The 17,951-nt window shown below is 41.2% G+C and overlaps 1 protein-coding gene across 2 annotated transcripts in view; it reads left to right on the forward strand.

Moving 5' to 3' along the window:
- ATP9A (ATPase phospholipid transporting 9A) overlaps window positions 1–17,951 on the forward strand; it is a 130,071-nt gene that overhangs the window by 68,366 nt on the left and 43,754 nt on the right. For both annotated transcript variants that reach the window (XM_089513808.1, XM_089513809.1), the window contains 4 exons: window positions 1,039–1,181; window positions 7,172–7,284; window positions 11,726–11,938; window positions 17,718–17,879. In XM_089513808.1, coding sequence (XP_089369934.1) covers window positions 1,039–1,181; window positions 7,172–7,284; window positions 11,726–11,938; window positions 17,718–17,879 — 631 coding nt within the window. The remainder of the gene's footprint in view (window positions 1–1,038; window positions 1,182–7,171; window positions 7,285–11,725; window positions 11,939–17,717; window positions 17,880–17,951) is intronic.

The following is a 17,951-nucleotide window of genomic DNA, read 5'->3' on the forward strand; positions in this document are numbered from 1 at the left end:
ATACTATTTTTTTAACCAGAGAGAACACCTCTCTTGGAACCTCTAGTTCCTCCAGAGCAACTCTGAGGTCAAAATCTGCCAGACGTTGACTATTGAGTTGCACTGGAGGATCTACAAATGCCTAGAAAAGTGTTCTCTTGAGGAATTTCAAAGTCATCCAGCACAATTTCTGGTAGAGGCTGACAATAACATCACACTGGAGGATCTTGCGATTCCTAGAGATAAGACATTAATCAAATCCGTGAATAATCAAATCTACAAAACTCAAAGTTCCAAATATGGAAGGATGACAGTACATTGATGCAAGTATTTATCTGTTTATTTAAAGCATGAATATACCACCCTTCAACCAAAATGGCTCCCAGAGTGACTTACAAATCATTAATTTGACATTTACCTGTCCTTGGGCTTAGAATCTAAATAAGACATAATGCATAAGGAAAATGGAATGGTGTTGGGGAAGAGGATTAAGTCCAACAGATGCTGGCTTCTGGCACTGGAATATAAAGGGAGGGCTTCTCACCAACCACTGGTCCAAGGCATGATGGAGCTGTCCTAGGCTGCTCTTTCAGCAGGTGTTGCTTGCCACACCACCAGGTAACAAGCAGCATCTGCTGAAACTACCTCTTCTACATACCATTAAAAGTATAGGAGCTGACTTCTGTTTTCCATCTATCAATCCTATCCTTTGAAGGCCAGAGCAATGAGAGATAAAATTTGGGGGAGTGCCTCTCACAAATCACTCTAGCCAAGGCACAATAATGGAGCTGTTCCTTGCTGCTCTTCTCTCCCTCAGAAACAAGAGCAATAACAGTTGGAAAGGAGGGAAGGCTTATCAGCCATCAGCAAGTGGGTTGTTCTCAATTGGTAGAAAAAATGTGGTAAAATCTTTTGTTTGAATCAGAGCATGGATTGTTACATGGTGGGGCCTGTAATATTTTCATCCAGATTCATGTTGCAGTTTCTTTCAAGAAGCATTTGTGTAAATTTATATCTGAGTATTGTTTCTGAATTGTTTCCTCTGATATCTCCACATAGTTTAAGGGTAAATCTTGACATGGGGAAAATAGTCTACAGCTGGATGATCCGGAGGGATTCTAAAATTCCTGGCACTGTAGTTCGATCAAGCACAATCCCAGAACAACTAGGAAGAATATCCTATTTGCTCACAGATAAAACAGGTATGATGGTGTTGCTGGCTGGTAGTGATGTTACTTACCTTAGAATTTTTTTGTAGGGCAGGATACAATGTTTTACAATATCTTTAAAAACCTTTGTAGGAACAGGAACCAAGTTCTGGGCTAATGGGTGGTCTAGTTAAAAATTACTATTAGAAATGAATTTATGCAAGGGGATCTTGTAGCACCTTTAAGCCTCTATTATTATTATTATTATTATTATTATTATTATTTATGAAGCGCTGTAAATTTACACAGCGCTGTACATACAATCTTTTTAATTAGATGGTTCCCTGCCCTCGGGCTTACAATCTAAAAAGACATGACACAAAAGGAGAAGGGAGTGGTGGAGGGAAAGGGGATGAGGTCCAGCAGTTCCTCTCTACCTCCGAGGCCTGGACCAAGGCAGATGGACTGGAGGGAGGGCTTGGCTTCATAATGGATGGTTAATCTTCTTCCAGGGAAAATACATACTCTCAAGTAGGATAATACATATACAGTACATAGCAATACAGGAAATGGTTCGATAAACAGGCACCAAAAGAACAGACCGGCAAAAGGCTTTCCGGTGGTGTGGGGGCATGGCATTCAAAAAGTAGCATGCCCCCATGCCACCAGGAAGCTGCATGGCTAACCGCATATGCGGCAGCTTCATGGCATTTCTGTGATGCAGCGTTTATACATGCTGCACTGCAGAAACCCAGAAAAAAACGTTGCTTCAGCAGCAAAGGTGCCTTTTTCCCAGCACAAAAAGAAGTGTTTTTCTGCCACTTCTTTTTGTGCTGGGAAAATGCCGGATCGGGGCTGCAGCGTGCTGTTGCCTTGGCCCCAGTGTAGTGCTCAAAGGGGTGACAGGAAGCCACTCCTTCAGGGCAGTCTGTTTCACTTCTAACTGTGCTAAAGAAATTGTAGCATAAGCTTTCATAGTTTTGGTCTAATTTTTCCAGTGTTGGAGGGGAAGCATCCTATATGGGTTGGATCTCATGCTTCACTCTGACCAGGCAGGAAATACAAGTTCTTTGCTGAAGTCCCCACTAGAGGAAGACAACCCCCTTTGGTCGCTTCATTTTCATTCCTGCCTCTGCTCTGATCAGATGCACCTCGAGCAGCTCTGCCCTTTTCTCCTGTTCTTCTTCTACCTAAAAAAAAAATCTTTTACTCATCTTTCTCCCTGCTCTTTACCTGTTACCCCTCGTCTCCACTCTCATCCTTTGCCACAACGTTGAGGCACCAGGAGATCGGTTCCATGTCTGAAGCTGGAGATTTGGAGGACACCCCCAGCATGTCTGCGGAATCAATCGGCTTCCCAAGGGAACAGACTACCTGTTCCCAGAGCCCTGAGGATGCAGATGCCTTTCAACATAGGGATAAAAGGGTCCAATCAAAGGAGGGAGAACCCTTATCTCTTCACTACTCAGAGCCCCACCACAACCCCCTTTTCCAGGACCAGGATCAGACCATGGAGACCACCACGGAGGGCCCAGGCATGAGTACCAACCCCATCCAGCCAGGTCCCTTTATGCAGCCGCTTCCTCTTGAGCTGTCCACCCTTATTTCTTCCCTCATTGCTATCCAAGTGGCCACTATCTCAGGCCTACAGCTAAACTCCTCAGCCCTCCTTCCCTCTTCTGGGCTGGCGGACACTATCGGGGCACAAGTGGAGACTTCCCGCTCAAATCCTCAGCCTCCTCAACTGCCTGCGGCTTGCTGAAGCATGACAGCTCTAGATGGGGCCGCACCCACCAAAATAAGGACCCACAAGTCCTCCTCAACACCACCCTCCTCTCACTCATCCCTTGACTTCATCCCATTTCAGAGCGGGGAATTTTATCCCCAGGCAGGCTAAAGTAAGACACCTTTCCAAAAAGGGTGAGAAACATACAAGTGTCTCCACTCGCAACAGAGTAAGGGAAGAGGCCCTAACAGCTCCATGCTCTATAGGCCCTCCCTGCTGAAGATTTCCAACTCCTATTTAAAAAGGCAATAAAAGTCCTTGGTTTGACCAGGAATGCCACCATTCCTCAGACAGAAGACACTGATCTCCCCCAAGGAAAAGGTGACTCATTTCCTGGGTCCACCTTCACTTGCAGTCCCATTCACCACTGACTTCATAAAGGTAGTCAAAGAGTGAGCCAAACCTGCCACCACCAGACCTAACCCACAAGTCTTCAAGAAGTTTTATTCTCTTCCTCAGCCAGTTATGCCTAAATTTCAGGTCCCCCTAGTGGACACACCTGTTTCTGCTCTGGTCACCTCCACCATGTACTCCAAAGGTGGAGAAGATTCCCTAAGAAATCCAGAAGATAAGAGGGCTGACTCAGCCTTAAAAAAAGAATTGAAGCTTCAACAGCAATCAGAGCTGCTTTGGTAGTATCAATCCTGCTGAGAGCTGCCTTTACCTGGGCCAAAGACCTTATCCAGGAGGTACCCAGAGGCAATATCAAATTATGCCAAGACATCAAAAAACTCCTCAGGGTCCTAGCATTCTCATCCAGTGCCTCTTTACACATCATCCAACTGAGTGCCAGGGTTCAAGCAGTGTCTATCCCTGTAAGAAGACAGATATGGTTAAAGAATTGGCAAGCTGATGCCCGGTCTAAACATAAACAAAGGAGAAGAAAAAAGCCTTACTTTAACTTCCCAGAAGAGATGACAAATGATCCTTTTGTCAGGGGCAAAGCTCCTTTCGCCCATTCCAGAATAATTCAGGATCCTTTTGTCCAAGAGATAACAGATCCAACTGACCACAGTGGTCTGAGCAAAAACCCTACAGATGACATCAATTCCCACTCTGAGGATTTGGAAGATCCCACAACAACAACTAAAATCCAGGGGCCTCAACATCAAAACAAAAATGAAATTTGCCCAGGTCCTGACTGGCTGGTTCCCCGGGTGGGTGGCAGACTACAACACTTTGCCCCCATTTGGGAAACAGCCACCTCAGACAAACGGGTGATCGAGCATGGCTATTTGATAGACTTTTATCATTCACCACATGATCATTTTGTCTCCTCTCCAAAATCTCTATGCCACAAGAAACACCAACTGATGCTCTAAGTGACCACTTACATCAGTGGAACACATGTCATCTTCAGAAATATTCAGAGGATGTTATTCTGTCTTTTTCATCATCTCGAAGGAGGACGGATCATAGAGAGTAATACTTGGCTTAAAGTGGGTAAACAAATTTGTCAAAGAACAATTCTTCCTCATGGTCCATCTTAGAGGCCATAAGACCATATGACTTTCTGTCTCTCGATCTTACAGAAGCCTACACTCATTTCTTAGATTGTACGCCATAGGCAGGTTTACTCTTATCTATTTATTGTTTGTATGTACAGCGCTGTGCAAATCTACAGCGCTATATAAATAATAATAATAATAATAATAATAATAATAATAATAATTCCTATTCATCCCTCTTACTGCCCGTTTCTAATATTCTGTTATCATCACAACCACTTCCAGTACAGAGCCCTCCCATTTGGCCTATCCTCAGCACTGCAAGTGTTCACAAAGATCATGATAGCACTAGTGGCACAATGGAGACTCCAAGAACTGCATGTCCATCCTTATTTGGATGATGTGTTGATTTGTTCCACATCCTACAGACAGGGTGTTCAGGATGTGCATCAGGTCCTTACATTGTTAGAACCTCATAAAAAAAATATTTTATTCATCTCCTTCAACATTTGTCCAACATTACCGTTTGGATGCACTTCAGTCCTCGGAGGCATCAGTCAGCAGGTGTGTACTACAAACTGTGGTACCACTTTAACCAAGTTCCCTATTCATCCACCAGTTATGAGGGAGCTATGTCATACCCCACTACAGGATGCTTCTCTTCCACAGTGGAAAAATGAACATTGGCTTACCTTGTGAGATGTTTGTTTTCAGCGATGGGGGCAGAAGCATCCTCCCCTCCCTCTACTGGGAACTTGATCTCTCGGTTCCTGCAGCAAAACCTTCTTTCTAAACTTCCATTCTTCAGTTTAGTTTCACATAGTTATATATAAGTTGTTGGGCTGTGTTGCCCATGATAGGTCTAATTGTTATCTCAGTTTTGTTCGGTTCTATATCCTTGGCTATAACATTAACTCAGGGGTAGGCAACCTGCGGCCCACGGGCCGGATGTGGCCCGGCGAGGCCTTGGGACCGGCCCCAGCCTGGTCCTGCCGCCGATTGCCACTGGGGCCTTTGGCCTCTCACGCGCAGGGGCAAGGGGGGCAATTATCTATAGACGCCTCAGAAACATGCATTTATATTAACATTTTTTAAAAAATCAGCAAGTTTTTTGCATGTCCTCCACTTTTTTTAAAAAAGTGTCCACCATTTGAAAATGTTGTCCTACATTTGTCCTGGTTTATTTATTTATTTAATTTTTTAAATATTTATTTATTTATTTATTGGCTTCGGCCCCCCAGTTGTCTGAGGGACAGCAACCCGGCCCCCGGCTCAAAAAGATTGCCTACCCCTGCATTAACTGAAATGACTAAAGTGGGTTGGCTCCCTCTAGTGGTCATTTCTGCAAAGAACTTGTATTTCCTGCCTGGTCAGAGCGAATGAAGAAAACCAACCCACTACAGGATGCTTCTGCCCCCATCGCTTAAAACAAACATCTCACAAGGTAAGCCGGTGTTCCTTTCTCACAGGCATGCATTTTATAAATGAATGCATGTGAGACCCTGGATTTTTGGGGACAACACATTTTTGAGACAAAGCTTTTTCAACAGACCTGCCTCAGTCCTGTAATTTTATAGGGTGCCCAGATGCTATTGCCTTCTGTCAGTGCAATCCTGCTGTGTTTTCCCAGTGTTTCTACTGTCTTTTCTTTTCACTGAAAACATAGAGGAAAATAAGGAATATTTGCACAATATCATTTTACAGGCAGTGTCAAACGCTGTCCGTACAGAACTATATGCAAACCTGCAAGTGATGTAGTAGAAAGGGCTTGTACCATTTCATAGTGAACATAGGAGATGCCCTTTCTATATTTTAAAGAGTCCAACAAAGTAATGGAAAATCTAGCACATCAGGGGAAAACATTTCTGTGCCAGTCTGGTTCCTGCTGTGTTGATTTTCTTCTTTCAGGGAACTTTCAACCCAAAAGAGCTTGAAAATATGAGCTAATTTGTAGTCTTTGAAGTAGTATTTACAGCTGAACCATTATTCCATCTTAAGTTAACTGTGTGCATGAATCCAGGAGTCCTTGTATAAAAACTTATCTCAAAAAAATGAATCTTTTATTACTCTTGATCTTTTTAATAAATGCTTGCATTAAAAAAAAATGATGTGTAAACCCACTGTCCAGTTCATCCTGATACCTTTCCAGGCAATTAAAGTGCTTAGAATTAATTAACATTATTGATTTACTGGTTAAATATTGCAGACCTTGTGTTTTCTGGAATTGTAGCCTCACTTTTAATTACCCCATTGTCTAAAAAGAAGACTACATATGTGCTACATTATATATAATGATAACAAATCACTGTACTACCGGTAAAATCTGTTTTTGTGTATGTGTGCATCTGTTCTGTCTTCAAACTATTAAAGGCATTTAGTCCTTGCTAAATATGCAGTCCTATACCCATTTCATTGGTGGTTGTGTGCCTTCAAATCAACTCTCAAATTAGACTTATTCTCAGATTAGGTCCCATGGAAATCAGTGGAGCTTTCTTCTGAGCAGACATTCATAATCTCAGTGTTAGACTATTTGTATATTGAGATCTCTCTCACACTCACTTTCTTTCTCTCTTCCAACTTTTTATTAGAAGCAAAATAAAAAAGAATACCTTCATGATGAAAAAAACCCCTACCCTTAAAGTCTTGTGTGCCCCTTTCCCTAATCATGAGTAATAATAATAATAATAATAAATTTTATTTCTACCCCGCCCTTCCAAGAAATGATCAGTAAAAATGTTTAAAAATATATATTTGCTTCCATATGTTTTTCTCTGTTTTCACCATGACTTGTATTTCTGTGCCTGTTCTAGGAACCCTAACGCAGAATGAAATGGTTTTCAAACGCCTTCATCTTGGAACAGTGTCTTATGGAATAGACTCTATGGATGAAGTTCAGAGCCATATATTTAGTATATATACCCAGGTAAGTTCAGTAGCATTATTGTGAGGTATGATCAGAAGCCAAAGAAACTGTTCTTTTGAGGCTTGCGTTTTGTCAGACATGGCATTTTATGACATATAATGCAGTATTTTTGAAACCAAAGGGAGTTTTTGAAGCAATGTGTGATACTGTGAGGACAGGGAGATGAAAGTATGAGGTGGGGTGGGTGAGTCATTTATTCAAAGAAGTAAAAATCAAATATTTGACTGGGTTGTATTTTGGATCCCGAGGGTCACATTACAATAATTATGTTTTATTTCACTTTGAGTTGGTTTTGTTTTGTTTTACCAATATTGTGATTTGTATTTGCCAAGCATCTTTCTCGTGTGCAACAGTAAGTAGCCATGGTGACATGATGGCCTCAACTGAATCAGGACCATAAGAGAGGGAGAGTTTAATCTTCCTACTTGTGTCATTGCCCCAATGAAACCACTACCCAAAGTTGTTATTTGCCCTGCAAGCTGCCTTACTGGTTCAGGAAAAGGGTGAGTTATGCATAAAGGTGATAGTGCTGAACATCATCATAATGACAATAATCATAACTAGAATCATAATAATGATAAATCCAACAACTTATTGGTATATTTTTGATGAGAATGCAGTTTAGGCTGGCACAGTCAAAAGTAAAAGTATAAATATGTCACAGCTAAGAAATTATGTAATTTACAGTTTACCTTGAATTTTAACATAAGGGTGCCTCTTTCTTTTTAGTTCCTAAAGCAGCTTGAGAAATAGCAGACACATTTAAGTGTAGCAGGAGTGATCATCTTGTTTTGCCTCCAGATACAAAAACAGCAAATTCTGAAACTGAAGGACTATGTTCTATCTAGTTCATACTCAGGGTTCAGGTTTAATATCTGGTATCTTCTACTATAAAAGGATCTTGTGCAATAGAGTCCAAACAGATAATTTCCTAATTATGGGTAGTTCACAGTACAGGGCTTGCTCAATCAACTGTACAATGTCTTCAAAGTCAGCCTTCTTAGAAGCAAAAATTATTAACAGTGAAGGGATTGAATGTTGGCTAAGCTTCTGAATAATCATAACATGTCCCACTTTCTTCATCCACTGCTCCAAAAAGATGGAAGAGGCCATTTACGTTTATTAGCCAGAGAAATGACAGCTACTAACAACAAATTAAAAGAACCAAAAAGTGAAGTGTATCCAATGGAATCCCCAGAAGAAACAAGAGATTCATCCCAAGATACACAAAAGATGACCTTTTAAAATTAGAAATGATTGACATATTTCAGTCTATGAGTACTTTTAAAACCTTCCTTGGGGAGCTGTATAAAATCACAAAAGGATGACCCATAAAGCCTTCTTCATGGGGTTGTATAAAATTATAAAAGGATATTGGGGAGTCAAAAGAAAATACACTGAATACCAGTTTGGTATTTGCATATCCACTCTACCTCAGAGTAAGGTGGGAAGGATGCATACATGTGCAGGAATTTTAACTGTGCGGGAGATTATAGGGGTCTTCACACATTAACTGTGCGGGCGATTATAGGGGTCTTCACCCATTACTGCAGCCACTCACTCAAAACCATAAGGTTGCGAGTTCAGGACCAGCAAAAGGGTTCAAGCTTGACTCAGGCTTGCATCCTTCTGAGGTTACTAAAATGAGTACCCAGGTTGTTGGGGGCAATTAGCTTACAGTTGTAAACCGCTTAGACACTGCTTATGCAGTATGAAGCGGTATATAAATGAAGCTTGTTGGTTTGTTGATTTGACTCTCATCTGGTCTTGAATGCTACATGCATTCCACCTAAGCTATAAAGGACCCTATGCCTATTCAAATTATATGTACACAAAAACTGTGCATCAGTTATCAGGGATTTTTGAGCAAACAGGGTCTTCAGTCATGAGTTCATCTTTATTTATTTGTTACAATTCTATCCCATGTCTCTCCCAAGAAGCTTAAATACCTTTTTTTCTTCCCACACTGTTCTCTCAACAACTGTGAGGCAGGTCAGGCAGAGAGAGTGTGCCTGGCTCAAGGCCACCCAGTACATTTCACAGCTTAGTAGGGGCTAGAACCTGAATTTTCCATTTCCAGTCCAACACCCAACAAGTACAGCAACCTAACACTTATTGCCTGGGAACATGGAAAGTAGATCTGTATGCCACTTTTTCATTGTCTGTCAATAATTCTGGAGTTTTGAGTGAGGCAGGACACAAGCCTCTGTGTAACCCAAGTTTTATTCAATAACAGGAAAGCCATGTGTAGCATTGGTAAAGAGAGCTTTCCAGTGTGTATAGGTTTAAATATAATTAAAAGGTTGGATTCTTTGGTAATTAGAAGCATTTGCTGGCCATGATTCATTTAAACTGTAGTTCTGATTCATTGCTCTAATTACTGTTACCATGCTATGCCCTTTGACCTGGAAGTGAAACTTTTGTCCTCTTAGCTTAAGAGGTTAACAGAACAGGAAACTGGATAGCTATATGTTCCCCCTGTGACCACCATAATTTAGTAATTGTAAAATTACCTGGAAGGCTAGATGCAGACTCTAAAAATAGTATTAAAAATTAAATGATCAACTTTCTACCTCCTTGTCAGCCCATCTGTTTCTTCTTTCTCACTGAACATGTGTTCATGGCTATAAAACACAGTTAATTCTAAATTATAAGCCTCTTCTGGAGTTAAATTATTTCAGTGAAAGCAGTCTTATAGTTCGGTAGGAAGAGGAATTATTGAGCCCAAACTGATGGTGAATCTTTAAGAAATATAGACTTTGTAGTCAAATACAAAGATTTATAATGCATTTGACTGGCCTCAGGAAGTCCTTTTTTCATTTTAAACCCAGATGGGCAATTTGTATCCTTCCTGATGATGTCAGATTGCAGTTCCTATCTGCCCTAGCAAGTGGTGAGGGATTTTAGAAATGGCAATCCAGCAACATCTGGAGGTCCACAAGTCCCAGTGTTCTAAACTGAGACAGACAGAAGGTAGAATTATTTGGGGATTATTAAATTATTGAGGGGATGTTAACATAATAGAGAATTTAATCATTTTTTAAAAATCAGGTTTTTAGTTCTACTTCATTTTACCCTTTTGGTAAGCTGTCTTGGATCCCATGTCAGGAGAAAGGTGGGATATAAATTGCATATCTAAAGCAAAAAATAAAATAAACTAGATTATGATAAATTAATGTCTCTAAAACAATTGCAGCAGAGGGACAAGCTTAGCTCTGATCCTGAAAATAAGTTCTTGAACTCAGCATGCTCTCAGAGGCACTCTCTTCTTTAATTCCTAGTGTATAATTTCACCTTCCAACAACCACTTTGTACCTGGCCCCTGCTGGTGAACCACAGGTTTGTAGTAAAATCCAAAGTAGATCAAGCAACCCAAACCCTCCTTTTCTCTTTGTTCTGAGTAAATGTTTCACAGTAGCTTACTTTCATCATGCAAGCATTCTAAAACAGTGGTTCTTAACCTGTGGTCTACAGACCCATAGGGAACCACGGTGTCTTCAACGAGGGGTCTGTAAAGGTTTGAAGGCTGCTTAGCCCACCTTGTAAAGCAACAGAGTAGCCACATAACAATACCCAAGACAAAGGTTGGCTAGCTGAATGGCTAGGTCCGTGTGTTGCCATTCAGTCTGCTCCAGCCATAAACTGACAGGAAGAAGCAGGAAAGAAGCCTTCCCTCCCCACTCAGTGCCTCTGAGAGAAAGTTTAATGGATGGCATAATTGTTAATGGTTCAGTGTTCAGGTTGTTGTTGTTGTTAGGCTTTTGAATCTTGAGATAAGACTTGGGGATCAACAGCAATGAAAAATATTTAAAAGGGGTTCTTGGCAAAGAAAAGGTTAAGAACCCCTATTCTAAAATATTCCCCCAAGATAACTGAGTCAGTGTAGTCTGGACAAGACTCCATTGGGTTTGGATATAGATCTGATTTCATATACCTGATGTCCCACAAAGTTGCACTCCTATTCACCTATGGATTTATTCCATGAATTCAAATTGTTATGCCTCCTTCAGAAACCAGAGAATCTCACCCAAATATTGGGACACATTCCATCTATAATAAAGCATGTCTAAGTCTTGTTGATTTCAGTGGGATATTTAAGCATGAATCCTCTCTGTCAATAGGATTTAAAGGTGCCTTATTGTTTGATGGATTGTGCCTTAAGTTCTAATTCTTCCTGAGATCATGCTTGATAATGGAAAGGACTTCCAGAAGTATGTGTTGGGCGGAAAAGGTAAGCCAGGGCTTCCAGAAGTGATGGTGAACATTGGGCTATTTTTTAAAAAAATTCTGCATCATACTTTACCACTAAGTTTGATTTTTTTAAAATTGCTAAAATTTGTAGCAATTTTAATTGTAGGCCTCCCCTTTGCAAATGGAGACTATTAATGAAAGCAAGTGCTTTCCTAAGTAATACTATTATTTTCTCTTTCTCTTTTCCTAGCAGTCGCATGAGCCACCTGCTCTGAAAGGCCCTACTCTGGCTACCAAAGTCCGGAAAACTCTAAGCAGCCGTGTCCATGAAGCTGTGAAAGCAATTGCCCTGTGCCACAATGTAACTCCTGTGTATGAATCAAATGGTGTGACAGATCAGGCTGAAGCTGAGAGGCACTATGAAGATTCTTGCAGAGTGTATCAAGCTGCTAGTCCTGATGAGGTAAAAGTGCTTTGAAAAAAAACAGGCTTTCCCTTACTGCTTGTTGTTTTTTTCTTTTTCAGTACTGCTATTGCTAATTGGGTTGGGAAAGGATCTGTGCACACCTGTTAAATTTCAGCTTGCACCAGTGCTAGGAGATTTGTTCACAATACTGTAATACAATTAGGTTGTATGAATACCGTTTTTCCCCTATTCATTGAGATAAAACTTCTAGATTGCATCATTTGTAGGGATCAAATTACCTACCATTAAAAGAAAGACTATCAATGTCAGTTAGAAAATGGATAAAAATGTGTTAGAATTTCAGTTCCTTTAAAAACCTGTGTCCCAGTTAGTAAGAGTCTGCTAAATTCTGGGAATTTAGTGGCACATATCAACTCTTACAAAAATTAAGGATATTGCATTGTTTCATCCCTGCAACAAGGAGCTTGATGCTCACTGACCCCTGCAAATGGAAGATGTTAAGCGGTAATTCCCTGCAAGCCTCTTTCTTGAACATCCATGCTCGGCCTTTGAAATTCTATAGCAATAAAATATTGTTAAGGCAGAAAGGTCAGTTTATGCTGAAATCAGCCCTGAAACCTTGGAGGTATTCCTCTATTCCCCCCCCCCTCAATTTTTCACTCCTGAACAGGAATGGTAATTTCTACCAGTTGGCACAGAATTCATTTCCTGAAACACAAGGCAGGATTTCCTAGATTTGTTTCCTGTGTGCATTCCTGGGCATGGACTCTTGAAAGCATCTGTATTGAGAGATCAGTTACAGCCTCTGGGGCTCTGTGATCCAGTCAGGTTGGGGCCATACAGTAACAGAGGGGAAATGTAATAGGTAGAATCTGATCAGAGACAACTTGCCCTAGAGGATTCTTGGCAAACTGGCCTTTAACCCTGACGACACTTCACGGCTTTCCAGAATGCGAAAACATGTACTGATCAAGCATGTTGCTAGCAGTATGCACATTGGCCATGTGACCAGAATTTGGTTTTGGAACCGTTAGGTTGATAACAAGCACAGATCATCTCTCTCTCTCCCCCCTTCTCTCTCTGAAGTGGTGTTAAGCAACAGCCTTCCCCCTCCTCACCACGTAGGTTGATGCTGTTTAATGAGCGGAAAGAGTAAATGTTCAAATAGATGAGCTAGGAAGTTGCTGAAGCATTGTTGAAAATGTGTGGAATGTAGCAACAATTTTGTTTTGTGCACTATGCTTCACCAAGCAAATACTTTGGGTCAATTTTACAAGGGTTTTCATGAAATACTATTGGAGACATGTTGATTACAGTGGACCTGTGTTATATGCTGGCATTTGGTTCCAAGATCTCCTTTTCTTAACAAAATCTGTGGATGCTCAAGTCCCATTAAATATAATGATATAGCAAAATGGTTTTCCTTATAAAAAATGGAAAATCAATGTTTGCTATTTGAAATTTATACTTTTTTTGAACATTTTCAAACTGTGGATGCTTGAATCCGTGTATAAGAAATCCGTTTATAAGAAGGGCCAACTGTATTTTAACATGAAAGCCTGCTTACAAATATGCAGCTTGTATAAACCACCAATAGTTAGTGTTAGATCCTAAATCAGTGTCAGTCTTCAACAAGAACTACTTGGTGCCGTTCAGCACGAAATGCTTCAAAAACTGTGTTTAATCTAAATTGGTATATCTGGTTTTCTCTGATCAGAATTCAAAACCTCACCTTTAGCTCCCATCTGCATAGTTGAGTGTAACACTCCCAGCTAAGAATAGTAATTTAGCACTTTGGAGGGGTTGAAGCATTTTGCACACATTGGCTCAGTGATTCTTCAACAACTCTCTAACCAGTATTATACCCATATATCTGTTGAGACAGAAGCTTAGAGAAGCTAGCCTGCATACCCTCCAACATTTAACAGATAAAAACCAGGACATATGTGGGCAAGCAATATCAGACAGTGGTCAAAATGGGAAAAATAATTAATGAGGAAGAACATACAAGCTAGAAGCAGCTGCAGCAGTTTGCACGTGGCTCAACATACTGGGAAGAACAAGATTCCTCCCTCCCCCCTTCTTGCTGAGTTAATTGAGTGCAGACTACTTTTGCACTTTGAACTCCGTTTGCAGGAATGGGAGTAAGTTAAGGACAAGGGGGGGAAATGGGAGGAGGGAAAGAAACTGGGATATTTTTAAAGCAATGGAAAAAGTATGATGAAGGAGTATTAATTGAGACTGTCCCTGCCAAATCAGGTCAGTTGGGTATTAGCTTTTTGTCACACAACTCATTCTTATACTCACTATTTTAGCTCTCATTACCTCTGACAGGAAGAAAGAAAGTAATGCTCTGTTTCTGTAAAGTTTCCAGGGAAGGGCTACTGTGTGCAACAGTTACAGCTCCTGTATGTGAAGACAAATATGTAAGAATCAAATCCCCACCTTCCTCAGTTAAATAAAAACTCCTACGAATTACTCCTTGAATCACCCAGCCATATGCAGGGTCATATAAGAAATAGCAAACTTACTCTTCAAGTGGATCCTTGCATATTTTATTTTATTCTTCTTTTACTAAAATAAAATTCTGTCCTATATCAAAGGACCTCAGAATGGCATGCAAAGAAAATCAATTTAAACAAGTTAAAATTTAAAACGTTTAAACAATTTAATATTTTAAACAACCTAAAACATTTTTAAACTGTGTACAGCTTTTGATGAAATAATTAGCTTTAATAATGCTTTAATAAAGAACTATGTTTTAACTTGGCATTAAAATGAAGGTAGCCAAATATAACTGGGGTGCTACAGCAGAGAAAGCTCACATTGGCCTGTTACAGACTGCCAAAATAATGCTGCTTCGGGTCTCTTTGGAGGTATGCTATTTAAATGATGCATGGGTCCTAAGAGTCCGGAGGTCGCACCAAAGCCACATTCCATTCCTAAGCACCAGAGTGCAGCTTTGGTGCAGCTTCCAGATTCTTAGGATGCATGCATCATTTAAATAGCATACCTCCAAAGAAACCCGAAGCAGCTTTATTTTGGCAGTCTGTAACAGGCCATTGTTATTCAGTGTATTGATCCCACTGGTGGAACACACTGAAAGAGGCACTTCTTCAAATACTGAGATCCCAAGCCATTTATGTCTTCAAATGTACAGAGCCTTGGAATTTAGACTGGAAGCGTATTGGCAGGCAGAGTAATTCCTTCAAAACTGTTATATGGTTTCTATTTAGTGTTCTGTTCTACAGTCTAGGTACCATGTTTGTATTAGCTGCAGTTTTCAGGTCATCTTCAAGGGCAATCACTTTTAGAGTGCATTGCTATAGTACTCGGGAAGTTACCAGTGCATGAACTATTTATTGTGACTATGTTATCCTTGTCCTGGAAAGGTTGTAGCTGGCAGAACTGTCCAAGCTGGCCTCAAACACTTGAAATCATGCAGTCCACCTTGGCCTCTAGTGACAAAGATGGCTCTGGGAGTACTCCCCCAAACTATGCACCTACTCCTTCAAGAGGAATGCAGACTCATACAGGACAAGTCACTTACTCAAATGCCAGACATGGGAACCACCAATCCAGACAGTTTCTGTCTCATCATTCTAGCTCATTACAGCATCTAGGAAAAGTTCCTTCACCTGCACAGCCCCAGTTGACAGTGACAATAAGGAGAGTGTAATTAAGAAGAGCCAGCATGATGCAGTGTTTTCCATGTTGGAATAGGCCTCTAGAGACTAGAGTTCGAATCCATGCTTGGCCATGGAAACCCACTGGCTGACTTCGGTCAGGTCACACACTCTCATCCTCAAACAAGGGCAAGAAAAAACCCTCTGATGAAATCTTGCCAAGAAAACTTAGGCGGGTTACAGACCACCATTAGGGATGTCCTGAGGACGTCCCAGTTTGAAAAAGGGGCGTCTTTTCCAAATGCCCCTAACCCTATCACGGACAGAGTCCGTGACAAATGGTGGTGGCCGGTCCACACGACCGCCGCCATATTGATGTAGCGGACGCTGTGCGTCCGCACGTCATGCCCCGGAAGCGAGGCCGTGAGTGCGCGATTAGCACCTTGCGCCGTCTCTTCTGGGGCCCAGGAAGGAGCGCAATTTCTGTGCTCCTTCCTTGCAGCGTCCGGGAGACGCATGGTTTGGCCGCTGCGCCTCCCAGATACTGCAAGCGGAGGCGGAGCCAGACCGCCGCAATCTGGCGGTCTGTAACGCGCCTATGTGATGTGTTTGACTTGAAGGTACAATACCAGCACAATAGAATGTAGCCAGAAAAACCATTACTAGTATGCAAGATGCAGGTATCGACAGGCTTAAGGCAATCCCAAAATGTCCAAAGTACCCTGCGAAAAGAAAGATATATAAATTCCCACTCTCAGCATTAAGAATTGAACATATCTAATGATAATGGAATGATGACTGACAAAAGGCCAAAACAGACAGCCATATGGGCTTGATGCCACCCCTTTGAACGCTGGATCGGGGCCACGGCAACTGCACGCCATGGCCCCAATCCAGCGTTTTTCTGCCTCCAAAAGAAGCGGAAAATTGCCAGCCTTTTGGGGGCAGAAAAAAGCTGTCCTTTCTGCTGCCGCCATGGCTTTTCAACACTCCTGCAGAGTGTGGCATCTAAACACTGTGCTACTGGAGTGCCAAAAAGCTCCCTCTGTGTGGGCAGTGGGACAGCATGACGCCAGCTTGGTGACAGTGTCACGGCATGCCCCCACGCGATCCTCAATCCGGCGTATTGTTCCAATCTGTTTTGCCCCAAAAAAGGGACTACTGGAAACTGGTGCTTAATCAGAAGGCAAGGTGGAAATAGTATATCTCCTTGTTTATTGGAACCCTGAACAGAAGCGTTTCATGCAGCAACATTTTGTTGGGGGTCTCATTTATAATTTAACACTGAAAGAATGGCATTGTGGTGAAAGGTTAGGAAAAGAGCAGAAACTCCAAGAAAAATACCTAGTTTATGATACTTATGAGATTACAGTGGTTTAATACTGGTATCACTGTCCTCCTTGAAGGATAATGCAAACAACAGGAATTAGAGCAACAATTTAACTTGGCTCATTTTGCATGCTTATATTAGCAAAGGTTTGGGAAAGTGCTTCAGAGCACAGGTTTGGGCTTGTTATTTTTCAAAATAATTCCTAAGAGTTTCTTTGAAAAGCTAGCACTTACCCACATTGAATTCATTATTTTAGATTAAGTAAAAATCAGTATTAGAATCTGGAAACCATGCATTTTTGGACTATAACTGTAACTGTTGGTTGGAGGAAATTAGTTTCAAAATTAATGCAATATTTTTAAATGGGGGGGGGGATGTTTCCCTGCACAGTCCATACTAGGGACATAGCCAAAATAGAGGTGAGACTTTTAAAAAATATATGAAAGAAGAAAAGAAACAAAACAAAACAAAACCAGACCCACTTTGTACTCGAAAGATACTCTGAAAATTAACCCAGTTTTTGCGTGTGAAGTGGCTTCTCTGCTTCCAGCCCACTAAATGCTTTATTTCATTGCAATATGTTAATGTTTTGGCTTCTAAGAGTTCAATATTTTGAATGTTGTTTCCCAGGAAGACATCTTGAGTCCATGCCTCTGTGCCACTGAAGAAACGCAGGCACTATGATAAAATAATGACCAGTGAATCCAGTGGAGGAAATGTACTGTTAACAACTGAGTAACTTTGTTCTTTGCTCTCCTTACTTACTTCCCTTCCCCCTCCCCAGTGCTATTCCATTTGCATGACCTCTGAACCACTGATCTCAGCAGTCTATCTGACCTGTGACCTTTCTTGTGTTTAGGTGGCCCTGGTACAGTGGACTGAAAGTGTAGGCTTAACATTGGTTGGCCGGGACCAGTCTTCTGTACAGCTGAGGACCCCAGGTGGTCATATCTTAAACTACACCATCCTCCAGATCTTCCCATTCACATATGAAAGCAAACGGATGGGAATCATTGTTCGGGTAAGTTGTAACAGCAAGCAGTGATCTCATTTCTTCCTTTGCTTTAAGTCCTGCTCTTCTGCATAGGTGATC

This window comes from Sceloporus occidentalis, unplaced genomic scaffold (assembly GCF_023333645.1).
Source record: "Sceloporus occidentalis isolate IW3139 unplaced genomic scaffold, rSceOcc1.0.p SCAF_3, whole genome shotgun sequence".
Taxonomy (NCBI): domain Eukaryota; kingdom Metazoa; phylum Chordata; class Lepidosauria; order Squamata; family Phrynosomatidae; genus Sceloporus; species Sceloporus occidentalis.